This window comes from Vitis vinifera, chromosome 10 (genome assembly GCF_030704535.1).
Source record: "Vitis vinifera cultivar Pinot Noir 40024 chromosome 10, ASM3070453v1".
In the NCBI taxonomy this organism is placed as follows: domain Eukaryota; kingdom Viridiplantae; phylum Streptophyta; class Magnoliopsida; order Vitales; family Vitaceae; genus Vitis; species Vitis vinifera.
The window spans coordinates 1357064-1372939 of NC_081814.1; the positions used below are offsets into that span (position 1 = coordinate 1357064).

Genomic DNA, 15876 nt, shown 5'->3' on the forward strand with positions numbered 1-15876 from the left:
GACGGTTTTCTTTTTGGCTTATGTCATAGCATATATCAAGTTTATTTGAGTTTTGATTGATGCCCTACCTCACAGACAAACTTCTCTTCGGGCTTGTGAGAGATCATGACCGACCTAAAGGAGGCTATGAAACATTTGATATTAGGCCAACAATGTCTTAATCAAGGCTAATTTACCTGAGCTTCAGCCCCAAGACAGGATGTTTCTTTGTTTTCTAAATCGAAAATCAACAAAGCCATCTATAACAGGCTCTGACCCAAGTAGCTTAGCGATACAATTTCACCAAATTCACCAAGACACTTGTGACCAATGGAATATGAAGTGAATGAGCCAACGGCTGTCATTCATCTTCTAGAATGAAATGTAAGCAGGACGCTACTTGTTTAGGTTTGATGTTCATATGGGCTGCTTTCTCTTTCTTTTTCTGTTTGTCTTTTGTGGGGATGACTGCAGCGCAATACTGTTTGACACCCCATTCTAATGTCATTGTTGCCCATCTCATCGTTTACTTCTCACTAAGCTGATTGAATCTGCTCTATCTAGGCTTAATGAATAAACTCTCACTTATCAAATCAAGGACATAGGCATTGTCCTTGACTCCTTGATGATCAGAGAAGCGATCTGAACAGTTTAGAACCCTGGAAATCCCATCCAAGCATGGAACCGGAGCTGAGTTTTCTACTCATTTTTCTGTGATTCTCATGTCCTGGAACTGCCACGGTTGTCAAACTAACCAAGGGATGTTCTTTCTCGCTTGTGATTTTCTGAGCTGTGCATGCATGGGGAACCTTGATTTTGAACAGGGAGCTTGTTTTCTTCTGGTGTAGAAGATGAGGACATGTAGGGGTCTGGCTGGGAACTCTTTTCGAAACAGTTTCTCCAAAAGCAGTTTTTAAAACTGGTTTCTGTAAACAGGTTTCAGTTTGTTTGAAAACTCAAATATAAAAAATAATTTTCTTAATTTATTTTATAAAAGTATTACGTATTTATATATAATACAATAATTTTTAAAATATTTTTCTTATTTTTAATTATTATTTAGAATATTATATAAAAAATTGAAAATATTTAAAATTTATTCTTACAAGTAGTCTGTTTTGGAGAAAAAACCTGTTTTCAAAAGTAGTTTTCAAAAATTAAAAAAGTGAGAATAAATTTTAAGATCTTTAAGGAAAAAATAATTATTCTTAAAATTTATTTATTTTTTTCTTACAAAAAGAATTTTTTCTTTTAATGTCTATATATAAATATTTAAAATAACGAAGGACATTTATGTTGAAAATATGTTATTTTAAGGAAAAACATCATAAAAATCCAACACTTTTCTAGAATATAAAAATGCTTAAATTATTCTCTATTTTTAAAATGATTTTTTAAAATATTTTAAAGTTAATCCAAAGAGCAAGTAAATTTTAAAAAGCCGGTTTCAATTAAAAAAAAAAAAGTTTAGTAAATGTGTTAAATAATGTTTCTTTATTTTAAACAACAAAAAAATATTTTAAAAATAATTCTCAAACATATATTTTGGTAATGATTTTGGAAAGTATTTTTATCATAAAAAGTGTTTTTGAAAAAAAAAATAGATATTTGATAATATTTAGGAAACATTTTTTAAAATCTGAAAAATCACTTATAGTGTTTTTTGAAAAAACACTTTTTAAGTGATTTATCTCAAAACGCTTTAAGAAAAAATGTTTTTACTAAAAATACTATTAATGTAACGAGCGTTAGGAACTCCCCTATCCGATGTGGGATGTCACAAATACATCTCCATGCAGATATAATGTCCTCGTTATATCGTATAGGATTATAGAATCAAATAGACAAACACCCTCTACTAGGCTAAACAAATCCCCATATTGAGATCGAGAATCGACTTTGATACCATTTGTAATGACCTGTTCCCAATCGTGTAGATATTGTCGGCTTTAAATCCTAAAAGAACCCTCACGGCTTTAAAAGGTGTCTATATGATTAAGAGGAGTTCATATTTATATAGCGTCAAAGAACTTTCTCTCTTATCTGATGTGAGATGTTACAATTAAATACACTCTAAAATCCTTAATTAACAACACATAATGAAATTCCTTTGATAGATAAAACGTGTGACTGAGGACATGAATCACGCAAAGAGATATTCTTAAGAGAATTAGAAGTGCTTCCTCATGCATGTAAGCATTTGGTTACAAAAATAAGATACGTGACAAAATTTTAAAAAAAATCAAATGAAATCAAATGATTTCATTTCATAGTTAATAATTCCTCCTAAATTCACTTTTGAAAAGTAAGTCTAGTAGTAGCAAAATCACTGCAGCAAAGCAGACCTGCAACTTGATTTATATCACAATTATTAAAAAAGCACAGGGGCCAGGCCCAGCCAGATTGTGCTTCAAGTCCACCATGAGCTACCGTCCAACCCATGCCTGTCTCATTCTAAGCAGAAAAATAATGGGGCTCATGTGCTCCCCATTTCAACCCTTCCACTTATTTTACTTATCATTCTCCAACAAAATGACAAACACATTCGACAATTTACAACTGGTATTATTCTTTGCCCTCCAACACCTTTTCCCCAAACAATCCAAATCATTCCATCAATCTTCCATGTGGGTTATAATACTATATTTTCCACCCTAATTTGTTGCCATCAATTAAAGCATATGGTTGGTTGAGTGTGCATGAAGATAGTTCATTTCCAAAATTCTAGTTCTTGGGTTGTGGTCTCTATCAATTCAATTTTTTTAGTTAAATAGGTTATGACTATCGATTTTAGGTTTATTAGTTTTTAGACTTTAAAATGCATCTGTGTAAATCAGATGAGTCGTGCAAGAGGGAGATGTTGAACATTACTTTCATACTTCTCGTGCCTAATATTAACATGTTATTCTAGAAATTATTCGATTTAGGTTTACTGGTTTTCACGATTTTAAAACATTTTCATATGTATCTACTAATAAATATATTTTTTTTTATAAATGTTAATTACTTATCTTTTCGAGATATGTAATCTCTCATTTTAAACTCATGGATGATCAAATTCCATATTGAAGGGTGGGTGCCACTTAAATCCAACAAAGATAAAATTTGTAATTAGTAATAATACCACAACTTTAAATCACATCAAAACAAGTTAGGAATGAAATCCCGATATCATATTCACCCATCTAAATCATGTCCATCTTTATAAATCTTAATAACATAAAGATTATCTTTTGCAAAGCATTTGATGCCCCAAACCATCAAGAAATTATGCTAAAAAGATGTAGAACGAGAATTTTATCCGAACACCATTAAAAATAGTATTTAATTTTTTGAAAAGTGTTTTTATCATTAAAAAAACTCTCCCAAAAGGGTTTAAGAATAAATAAATAAAAAAAAAATCCTCATTTAAAACCAATATTAATTTTGGTGGTGTGCATGCAAGTTGGCTTGTCATCCTCATCAATCCTGTACATCCCACAACAGTTGCACCATCAACCTAACCAGTCTCCCTCTCATCAAACACTAACAACCCAAGAATCTAAAACATCCCTCAATAGAATATTCATAAATTTTCTAACAGATTCAAGCAAATTCCAGTTTGGTCTCCACCCACCCAAGAACAACAGCCAACAAATCTAATAACACCACTGTTTCTTCGGGGAAACCAGTTGAAACGACGTCGTACCGACCCCCTCCATCAAGTGATGAGACCCAGTACCAACAGCCATGAAGATTGGGGCCCCCACCCGTGCCTCATGGGGTTGAACCTGGTGCAGTACAACTAATTTCTCACACCCACCCATCACCTACCTCTTTCGCCATTCCCCCATTTTTCAACCTTTGTCTGCTCTTTTACCTGTCTCTTCTTCTTTCATCAGTTTCAAAATGACAGTTTTTAATTTTTAAAAATATATTGACAATTTTTTTAATCAAAAATATTTTTTTCATAATTTGTTACAACAACTACGATGAATAAAAATAAAAATAAATAAAATTGCAATATAAATTATAAAGATCTAAATACATACATATATTTAGTTTAAAAAATAAATTTCAAATTTAAATTTATAAAAGCATCATTAAATAAACCCTTATTTTATAGTGTTCACCTAATTTTTCTTTTTTCTTTTTTTAAATAAGAAACAAATTTATTATAATAATATACTCTCTAAAAGTTTAATTCCGACATAATCGATGCTCTATTATCATTAAAAACAATAAAATAATATTATGGTTATGGTTACGGTCCCGAGCCCTTTAATCTCACTATTAACATGTGAAATAGATTCGATAAAATTAATTTTTTTATTTTTATTTTTTTAAATCAAAAGCAAATTCCTCGTTGGACTAACGTTGCTTTCACAAAGAGAAAACACCACAAACCGTGTCTTTTCTCGCAAGGCCATTGCCTATAAGCATCCTAGACGCTTAAAAATTCTTAGAAAAAGACTAGGCAAAAAAAGATTAAAGACGAAAAAGAGGGGTGTCGGCATGGTCGACAATGTGTGAAGTGGAGAAAGGCACTGTGAAAGAAAAGACTCTTGAAAATGAGTGGGGGGAACACTTTATGAATGTGTTATGTTTAGGAAGGAATCTAGGTCCATATGAGGGGGCATTTCATTCCCATTCATTGTGAAGAATAATGGGAAGGAATCAGATGAGCCGGTGGCTCTGATTTCAAGTCACCTTGGTTCTCTAATTGTGGTAATTTACTCCCCAAGTTTGATTCTATAGCTCAAAGCTCAAACTCAAGTTTGTTCCATGAATCATCCAAACTACTACAAATTGGTCATTTTAATCATATCACGTTCTTTCGATACGATAATATCGTCCTGATAGTCATTCAATTGTTGGTGATATTGAATGTCATAAATATTTGATTTATTCTTATTGGACATTTATGAGATGATCATGACTCAATTTAAAAGTCGGTGTTAAACCCAAGATTATGAGTTCAAGTTATAAAACTCATGTTTAGTTAGATACTTGGGATGGATTACCAATAAGGAGATGTTTAGTAAAACTTAATATTTATTATTTAATGATTTAAATTGACTTTAAGTTAAATTATAATTAAATTATTAACTTAAATTTTATTATTATTTTAAATATTAAAGTTGTTTGATAAAATGAATTTAAAATATATTTTAAAATATATTTTAAATTATTAAATTATCATATTTATCCTTATAAATTATAATTAAGGTAAATGAGGTTGAGTAACAGTAAATGTTGTAGAATAGTAAAGGAGATAGTGAAGATGATAAATGTAAATAAGGATAAAAATGTAAAATTAAAAATAAATTAATTATTTTAATTTATTTTTTACTTTAAGTCGTACTATTAAATTATTTTATCAAATATACTTAATTTACTTAATAACTCAAATTAAGTTATTAAATTGCTTTAAATTATTAAGTTGGTTTACCAAATACTTAAAAATTTATTTCTAAATAATTTTTTTTTTGTGAATTCAAATAAAAAATGAAAATTTGAATATATTTTAAATGAAGATATTATATACATATAGTAAAAAATTTTAAAATATTTTTTTATTGTTATTCAAAACACAAAATAATTGAAACAATTTTTATGATTTAAAAAATGACAAATTTTCAAATATGGTTAACTTTTGAACTTCCAAAAAAAAAAAAAAAGTCGTAAAAACAAAAATTCAAAGTCAAAAGCCTCAAAACAAGAGAGGGCCCCCACAAGGGAAGAAAAGGACATTTTAGTCATTTTCAGAAAATCCCCAAAAGCTACTTCCCAATCTGCCTGCCAATTTCTTCTCCCAGCGGGCTGTCTCCCTCAGTGGTCCTCTCGCAGCAGCATCCCTACTCCAAGGCTAATCACGACATTTCACGCCACCTTCATTATTTTAATTCATAAATATTATTTCAAGAATTATATTTCGACTTTCGTGGAACCCATGATTATTTTTTTTGTTTTTTATTTTTAATAAAAATAAATATAGGAAATTACTTAATTATCCTCATCTGTTTCCTCCCATGCTACCAAAAAGTCCTAGAGCCTGTGTTTGGCTGTCGAAAATCGAAATAGATCTTGAAACTAAAAATTAACGTAAAAAAAGGAAGAAAATAAATATTATCATTTTTATTAAATTATTTTAGTGATTAAATAATTAATGATGGGCAATAAATAACTCCAAATATCCAAAAAATTTAGCATAAATTAAGGAAAATATCATTAATTATTAATTTCTAACGTAAAATTCAAGAACATGTAGGGACAATCAAGACATTTCACATCCCTCCACGTTAAAATCAGCCTGGAAGCCTCTACGTAGCTATTATTTAATTTCGTCCATTTAATTTTAATTTTAATTTTATTTTTAGCAATATTTTGTTTTTTCGCCGACACAGACTTTCTCTCTCTAGAAAGGGTTTCAGGTTTCTCTCTCTTCATTACTCTTTAAGCTTCGAATCTCATCACACTCCCATGCCCATTTGCTTTAATGCCGATGACAGAGCCCGGCGATCTCCACCCTGTCATCGTCTTCTTCTCCCTCTTCTCCTTCTTCTTCTCTTCGTCTTCGTCTGTGAGTCCATGGTGCTTCTGCATGCGCGGTAGCACACTGTCAGTCCTCCCACTGTGAATGTGATCGCCTCTAACCGACAATGGCGGTGAACGGAGCTCTGTCTTTCTCTTGCTCTCACTCACACTCTCGCTTCTTCTTCGCTCTTCTAGTGTTGTTCTCCTTCTCTGCGATCCTTCCCCCGTTGTCTGTTTACGGCGCTACTGATCCTTCTGATGGTAATTTGTTTATTTATTTTTTTGCGATCAGTTTTTTTTTTTTTTTTTTGGTATTGTGGTGATATTGGTGAGTTTGGTCGAGGTTTGGATCATTGGATGAGATTTGGAGTTGATTGAAATCAGGAAATGAGCGTTTTGACTTTATTGATCTTTTGACATTGTAGCGTGTTGTTTTGTTTTGTTATGTTATGTTTTTTTTTTATTCTCTTTGGCTCCGTTTGGTTGCTGAGAAAATGTAGGAAAAGGAAAGAGGAGGTTTTTCTCCCTAAAAAATTGTTTTCTAGGCTTCCAAATAATGACGGATTTTAATGTTTGGAGTTTGGTTATTAATAATAAAATCTTATTATATTAGGACTATTTGGTTGATGGTTTGGTTTTCGGAGGAGAAAAAGAAGGAAAATTTTACTTATATGGAGCTAAATAGCTTGTATTCGCCATACTTAAGTGGATTTTTTTCTCCCTAAAAATTTTTTCTATAGGCCTTCAAATAGTGAAAAATTTTAATTAATGTTTGGAGTTTGGAATTTGGTTATTATAATAAAATTTTATTATATTTTATTTTCCGTACATTTTCTCAGCTTCCAAATGCGGTATTCGTTAAATCATTTTCCCATCATCCATTCGGTTGCAGTGAAAACAGAGGATACGGGAAAAAAAAATGAAGTTTTGAATGTTATATTTTATTTTTTTAGGTGGTATTTTTTGTAGAGGTGGTTCTTTTTGGTTTCTCAGGTTTCATGAAATGAAAAATATACTGTTATAATTTAGTTTCAACTCTTTCATTTTCTTAACAAATGGATGGAGCATTTATGGGAATGTGATTTCACCCTTCTTGGTTTTGGGCCTTCCTGAATATAGTTATTCTTTGACTTGCAGTTCAAGGTCTTCAGGTTATTTACAATTCACTGAATGGTCCTTCCCAGCTAACTGGTTGGACAAATAGTAGTGGTGATCCGTGTGGAGAGTCATGGAAAGGGGTTACTTGTGAGGGTTCAGCTGTTGTTTCCATGTGAGTATGTTTATCTCATTTAGGTTGTACTCTGTATTGTATATTTGGGTATAATCTGTACTTTGATTTAGTTGATGAGATGTATTGCTGTTTTGTTTTAACAGTCAGATTTCCGGGTTAGGGCTGAATGGAACCATGGGATACTTGCTCTCAAACTTTTTGTCATTGAGGACATTGTAAGAAAAAAATCGTTGCATCCCCTTTGTCAGGGGTTTTGCGAATTTAACTTTTCTTTTTCTTATTCTTATTGAATTATTTATGTGATTTTATTTTGTTTTTCAGAGATATGAGTGACAACAACATTCACGACACAATTCCATATCAGTTACCGCCAAATCTCACAAACTTGTAATGTTCGATCGTTTACTGATTGTTTCTTGCTTTAGAAGCTGTTTCACATTACTTTTTTTATATGACAATGCTTATCTATTGTGTAATGCAGAAACCTGGCGAGCAACAATTTAACTGGGAGTTTTCCGTATTCCATTTCTACCATGGTTTCTCTTAATTATTTGTGAGTGATTTGTCTTGAATGCTATTGATTTTGAATTTCCTATTATGTTTTATTTACATGATTCAGTTATAATTCGGAAGTGCTATTGCCTGATGCTAAAACTCTTGGTTTTAGGAATGTTAGCCACAATTCAATCTCCCAGTCAATTGGAGACATATTTGCTAAACTTGCTGGCCTCACAATCTTGTAAGATATCTGACTTAAACTCATTTTCATACTTCTTTTTCTTTTTTTTATTCGTAATTTTAACTGTCAAAATTATGTTGCTGAATCACTTTAATGTGGTTGTTTGCATTTCTCAATTGACCTTAGCTCAGTTTCAGTTTTTTTTTTTTTTTTTTTAAGTTCTTTTTTTGGGTTGATGTGGATTCAATTTATTGAAATTTTGTATTAAAATCCTCAACTGAGTATCTGTGTGTGCAAGAGAAAAAGAAAAAGACTGAAGGAGAGTGTAAAAATTGTTCACTGGCCGTTCATCCAGCATAAACCTCCTTCAGTTTCATGGGATTGGAACTGGCTGTGTGAAAGAAAAAGGAAAAAGATTTGACATTCCCATATGGAGCAATAAATAGAACCTTTAGGCTACAAAGCCAGTAAAAAAGTTGGAATGGCTGATGTTGTGATGCTCGATAATAATGTGTGTCATTACTATCCTATATATTACCAATAAAATTCTTTCCTTATGTTTAAGATTGTTCCTTAATGGCCTGCTTCTGACTGCAGGGATCTCTCTGTGAACAACTTTACTGGAGATCTTCCTAATTCCTTTACTTCATTGTCCAATCTTTCTACCCTGTGAGTGTAACAAAATTTTACTTGTTAAAAATCTGGTAGCTTTTATTTGTTTTTCTTAACTGCAGTCTTCTCATGATTTCTGAATTTGTGGCAGCTATTTGCAGAACAATCAATTAACTGGTCCTCTGAGTGTTCTTACTGGTTTGCCTTTGACTGATCTGTAAGTTCTTTTCCTTATGATGTGCTTGGATCTGTGATTTCTACCTATCCTTAATTTTTATGTCCCTAGTTTTCAACAGAAATGTTGCAAACAACAATTTCAGTGGATGGATACCATCAGAGCTTAGATCAATCCGAAAATTTATGTAAGCCATTACATGTCATACTTGCCTACATGTTTTGTGGTATTCAGTTTTTGCAATGTTTTAACATGGGACTTAAAATAAAAACAGATATGATGGAAATTCATTCGACAATGGTCCTGCTCCTCCTCCTCCACCGTATACCCCACCTCCTCCCAGTAGATCTCGTAGTAATCGCACTCATTCTCCACCAGAAGCACGCACGCCCTCAAGTTCTGATGGCCAGTCATCGAACTCAGATAATGGAAATAAGGGCTTGGCCATTGGTCCTATTATAGGCATTGTTCTAGGTTCATTGCTGGTTCTTGTTGCATTGATTGCTCTTGTTTTTTGTGTTCGAAAAGCTAAAAAGAAGGGAACTGGTGCAAGACCATCTGTGGGAAGTGTTCCTGTTGTCACAGAAAAAGGTAGATATTTCTTATTCTTTTCCTTTGTTCCTCATGCTTTTAATGTTTTCCTCTTCATTTTATCACAGGAAAGCACTCATTTCTGGAATCATATCTGACATTCATATGGGCAACATTGTCTACAGTCATTGTTGTGATTCAATGGGATGGAACTGGTTAATATTATGAAATGAAAACACCTAAGCCTAATAATTTCTGTGACATGCTCAGTTTGGCCATGGATACCAGACTTGGCGACAAAGGGTCAAGAGTTTTTCATTAGATAATTGGTGGTGGCATTAGTTTGAGCTTCTTGTGTGGAGTTTTAGTCTAGGTAATTGGCATTTTTTGTGTCAGACTCATTCACATGCTTGGTTCACTGAATATTTTGGTCCATTGATTGCCAACTTGATGTTAAAGACTTTTGGAAGCAGCTCTGCCAACTGATTGTTGAATCATGCTAGCTACAATCAGTTCTGTTTTACATGACCCCAGACAATGGTTAGGGAGGTTATATAAACTGGACTTCATTTCTACCAAGAATCTTATGGGCATCTGCTGACACAAAAAAGGCGCCAGATCCTTGCTTTTGTTTAGAGAATATGTTAAGATTACGTTTATAGTCTTCTACATATTATGATAAAACTACTCTCATGATCTTATCGTTTCAGTCAAAAACCCCTTGTGGACCCTGGTAGTGATCCCAACGGTTACCTAGTCAACCATTACAAGTGCCATAAACTGTTTTCCATATAATGTATCAACCTGATATTATAAAGAAAGAATTTTAGAATAAAAAAATTACATCTACACAAAGCTCTCCTAGGGACACTTAAAACTAGAGCAAGGCATTGCGGAATTCATTGGAGACAGAGAGGGAATTGAGTTGAACTGTCATTACTGTAATTGAAGTTGTGCTCTAGAGGGATATGGCTAATGGTTAGGGAGGGGCGTTATACATGTGGTTGTTGAAGGGGTAACAGGTATTTTTTATGTCTGATGGAGAAGTAGTTTTGAACATAATGGGTTCTAGAGGTTTATGTTGCTCTAGAGGCTCATTGAGAATGGTGGATCTCATCTGTGGTATATGATTCGAAAAGCGACCATTGACCAGATATTCCATTGGCCTTAAACTGTCAAGTGTCAATTAAGTGTTTGTGCATGGTCATTTTTTGTGGCTGCCAAAGGATTGTGCATCACCTTGTGTGATACGTCCTGTATATTATGTTCTGTGAATGTTGAATTTCTCTTTTCTTTTGTCATGGTTCTTAGCTGAAAAGCTTCTATGCTGGGTTTTGACTGTTTTATATGGAATGTTCTACTTTGTTTTGTAGTAAATACAGAAACAATGCAAGAGCAGAGGACAAAGTTCACAGCCACTGTAACAGATCTGAAGCCTCCACCTGCAGAAAACTTGATGGTTGAGAGGGTACAAGGGAAAAATGGATCTGGAAAGAGAGTTAAATCCCCTATAACTGCTACCGCATACACCGTTGCTTCTCTTCAAACAGCAACAAACAGCTTTAGTCAAGAATTTCTTATTGGTGAAGGTTCCCTTGGCCGTGTTTATAGAGCTGATTTTCCAAATGGAAAGGTATTCTCATGTGTTATTTTGTGCATGAGATTATTTCTCATACATCTACTGTTCTTAAATGGTTATGATCTGAACAGAGTCTCCACTAGTGGTCCTTACCTTCAGTTTACTTAACCCCCAATTTTCTCTAATTTGGACTAACATCCTGCCATGTCAATATGATACCAGAATATGGGCCCAACATCTGTGGGCCTCACCTACCACATCAAATATACAAAGTGCTAGCTTGACCCAAATGAATTTAACCATGTAATTCACATGCTGTTCTATTTTTCGGTTCTTAAAAATTTCCCAACTGAGCTGATTTTTAGTGCACATGGTATAATAAGTAGTGACTTTTATTGCCAACTAGTGTAAATAGCCTGATAAGAGACTGGAAGGGAGCCAAGCCAAAGCTTTGAGGTGCTGCCCTTATCTAGTTACCCTTTGGTGGAGTTCTTCTTTAGCAACCTATAGTAATTTGTGGTGATGTCTTTTGTGACTTAAAAATTATGAATTAGAGAGTTATTATTACATTCTCAGATTGAACTGTAATCAGACATCTTAATATCGTTGTTATTGGGATCAAGATTGTGATGCCATGTCCTGTTTTCCTAGTTACCTCCCTCTGCCCCAAGTGTTCAATCTTAACATGTGGTTTTCACGTATCACGTCGCATTCTTAGTCTTGGGTTTGTCCCAATTAGGTCGCCATTTTTCATGATTGTTGCTAGCTTCTGAATCCATGTTTTCCTGTAATTAACTGAAAGTGAACCTCCAAAAGAAATTGGCACACTGTCTTAGCTATCCCACATCCCTGTCCTGTGCCAGCAGCCATTTTTGTTCTTGTTACATATGTTGTTCATAAGCATGACTGCTTTTCTAACATGGGAGTTATTTTCCTGTTATTCTGAGTTGACAATGTGGAATTATATTTGGCTTGAAACTAAGTAAAAAGTGGTTCATTTTGCTTCATTAATTGCAAATTACTTATTTCAGCAGAGCCACAGTTCCCAACATCTCACATCAATACATCTCTCTCGGTATTGCAACCTATGTCCATTCTAATTTTCTGCTCATCCTTGCAACCCAATGAACCTCAACTTACCCATATGGTTATTGGTGTTTGTTGCTTATGAACAAATCGCCTTAAACAACTTTCTCCTTTTGTCCCTAATTAGTGCTAAGGTCAGGGTTAACTTCTCACAAATTATTCACTAACCATATATTTCAAGCAATTAATTGCTTGGGGTAAGTAGGATGCTGAATTCTACACATTAAAATTGGATTTTCTTTCCTACTGTTATTGCAATGTTTCTCATTCACCCTTCTTGAAGGTGGTGAATTCACATATTGTTCAATCCTTGGAGTTAATTGCTGCTACATCTGTTGAGTGGAAAAAAGTCTAAATTTTCCAAGGTTTGGGTATGAAACTGTAGTCGCTTAAAATCCTGGCCTAATCCACACCAAACCCCGTCTACACTGAAGCTACAAAGGAAAAGACTAGTTGTGGTTTCCCAGTTTCATGCTGATTGATCCTGTTTCTTTTTCTTTTTTCTTTTCCTTCTCTTTCTCATCCTCGTTCTCTTCTAGATATACCATGTTTAAAGGAGTTGCTTTTACTGTTTTTGACTTACCAATCTGTTCTATCCTGAACTTATTCTATTTTCATATCCTGGATATCTTTGTTCCTGTGCTATACCATTTTATTCAATGCCATATCCTGGATATGGTATTGTGATTTCATGCTTGTTATTGCTCTCTATTCAACAATTGCAGTAATATGGAGATACCATTTTGCTTGGATGGTTGGATCTCTGCAGTTGTTTCTTTAGCTTATATGATATCCCGGATAAGTAACAATGTTTAGTCATCTGATTTGATCTAGACAATGGCAATTAAGAAGATAGACAATGCAGCACTGTCTTTACAAGAAGAAGATAATTTTCTTGAGGCTGTTTCAAATATGTCCCGTCTGAGGCACCAAAACATTGTTACACTAGTGGGATATTGTGCAGAGCATGGGCAACGTCTTCTGGTTTATGAGTATATTGGAAATGGGAGTCTACATGATATGCTGCACTTCACTGATGATAGTGGCAAGACACTGACATGGAATGCACGTGTTAGAGTAGCCCTTGGCACTGCTCGAGCTCTAGAGTATGTTACATGTTCTTTAAGTCTCTTTCTCTCTCTCTCTCTCTCTCTCACACACACTAAACTGTAGCTCCTGCTTCTCTCAGGTATTTGCATGAAGTTTGCCTGCCTTCTACTGTACATAGAAACTTCAAATCGGCAAATATTTTGCTTGATGAAGAGCTCAACCCCCATTTATCGGACTGTGGCCTAGCTGCCCTCACACCAAACACAGAGCGACAGGTAAATAAATGGGGTTGAATTCCTGTCTTAAGTATTTTACAGTTTCTCTTTTGTATGTCTGCTTGATACAAATTGTTTCTATGATGTTTGACAGGTTTCAACTCAGATGGTTGGTTCATTTGGTTACAGTGCTCCTGAATTTGCTTTATCTGGTATATACACTGTAAAAAGCGATGTGTACAGCTTTGGGGTGGTGATGTTGGAGCTGTTGACAGGTCGGAAGCCCCTGGACAGGTAGAACATGTGCTACATTGCTGAACACCCATTTTTGTGTTCTTGAAATATTTTATAGCATTCTTTAATCTCTTGACATTGGTTTGTTTCTATGGTTCTCATCTTCTTTTTTGTGTTTTAGTTCAAGAGTGAGATCAGAACAGTCACTTGTGAGATGGGCTACTCCCCAACTTCATGATATAGATGCCCTGGCAAAAATGGTTGATCCTTCCCTAAATGGCATGTATCCTGCAAAGTCTTTGTCACGTTTTGCTGACATCATTGCCTTGTGTGTTCAGGTAAAACTTCTAAGCCGTTTCTAGCACTAAAATAATTTAGCTTTTGAGGCTACTTTTATGAAAAAATGTTTGAAATTTGGGAAATGGACTGAATCCCATCAACTTTTCTTGCAAGTCTGTATTGCGTGCTATGAATAAGTCAACTTGGTAACTTTTATGCTAATTCGGGAGAAACCCTAAATGGGTGATAAATCGTTTTATCTTGAAACATAAATATTCTACCTTAGTTTATCTGATGAAGATTTTCATCATAAAAATGTGTACTCACCTTGCTCAAGCTCTTTAGAAAAATAAGTCAAAATGGCAGCAAACGGTTTTATAACATCTCAAGTTCACTTGATATGTAAAGTTAAGAGGGCACAAAAAGAAATTGCAGTCCACATAAAATGCTCATTCTGTAGTTATTCAATTTATATGACCTGATTCTAAGTAAAGCATTTCTCATCATTCCTATGTCGTTTTCATTTCATACAGCCGGAGCCAGAGTTTCGACCTCCAATGTCTGAAGTTGTGCAAGCACTGGTTCGGTTAGTACAAAGAGCAAGTGTGGTCAAGCGGCGCTCAAGTGATGAATCCGGTTTTGTGTACAAGACTCCAGAGCATGAGGCAATTGACATGTCATTTTAAGCGTCCAGCCATACTGAAGTCACAAGCGATGCTTGCAATTTTGTCTCAGTTATGCCAAGGTCAAAGGCTGATCAAAGTGCGCACATTCAGAAAAAGAAGAAAAAGATGTGAAACAGAGACCTGAAGGTTATGTAATTATATCCCATACAATTTCATTTGCAACCAACTACATTACATTGCAAATTAAGGTATATATTTTTCATGAAATGCTGCTATATTGTATTTAAACAAAAATAACCGTCATAAAACTATCGTGTTGCTTTTTTGGGCACCTTGAGATATAATAAAACCTTCCTTCGATTCCAGGAGATTATATTAGAAACTCAAGCTTATAACTATTACTGTTAGGGTGGTTATGGATTGAACTTCATTTACCTATATTGAGAAGATGAATGTGCCAAGCTGCCAATTAGCAACTGGGTTACCTTTTTTCTCTTTAAATTTTTTTGCCCCCCCAAGCAATCTATATTTGGAACTTTTAGATAAAGGGTGTAGAAGGATAGAGAAGTGATTCAATCAATCCCCATTACTAGGCCCCTTTCAGATTCTTATTTTAGGTAAACCACCTCTGTTTTACTCCATTGGTGGCTGAGGAGACGAAGTTCAATCTTATCTCAAAGAAAGCTGGGGCTAGTGACGTGCAGGATTTCAGGCCTATTAGTCTTATGGGGAGTCTTTATAAGATTATTGCAAAAGCCTTAGCTAATAGGCTGAAAAGGGTGATGGGAAAAGTGGTTTCGAACAGCCACAACACTTTTGTGGGGGGTAGGCAGATTTTGGACGTAGTTTTGGTGGCTAATGAGGCAATTGACTTGAGGAAACGAAGCTCCAAGCTCCAGTGCAGGTTTAGCGTGTAAATTGGAGTTTTCTTTTTTCCGTTTTGGAGAAAATGGGATTTGGTCTCAAGTGGCAAAAATGAATTTTTTTTTTTTTTTTCTGCATTTCAACTGTGAGAATGACGGTTTTAGTCAATGACACTCCTACAGTGTTCTTCTCAATGTTTAGAGGCTTGAGGTAGGGGGGA

The 15876-nt window shown here is 34.3% G+C and overlaps 1 protein-coding gene across 1 annotated transcript; it reads left to right on the top strand.

Moving 5' to 3' along the window:
- The first annotated feature begins 6309 nt into the window (after positions 1–6309).
- On the top strand, positions 6310–15174 carry LOC100248686 (protein STRUBBELIG-RECEPTOR FAMILY 8). Its single transcript, XM_002267134.5, has 16 exons — positions 6310–6756; positions 7633–7765; positions 7870–7941; positions 8048–8113; positions 8208–8279; positions 8394–8465; positions 9003–9074; positions 9169–9234; positions 9314–9379; positions 9467–9783; positions 11097–11356; positions 13223–13494; positions 13578–13713; positions 13808–13947; positions 14069–14225; positions 14700–15174. Exons 1-16 carry the CDS (start codon positions 6621–6623, stop codon positions 14850–14852), a joined length of 2190 nt encoding a protein of 729 aa, XP_002267170.3. The 5' UTR covers positions 6310–6620; the 3' UTR covers positions 14853–15174.
- Positions 15175–15876: the final 702 nt, after the last annotated feature.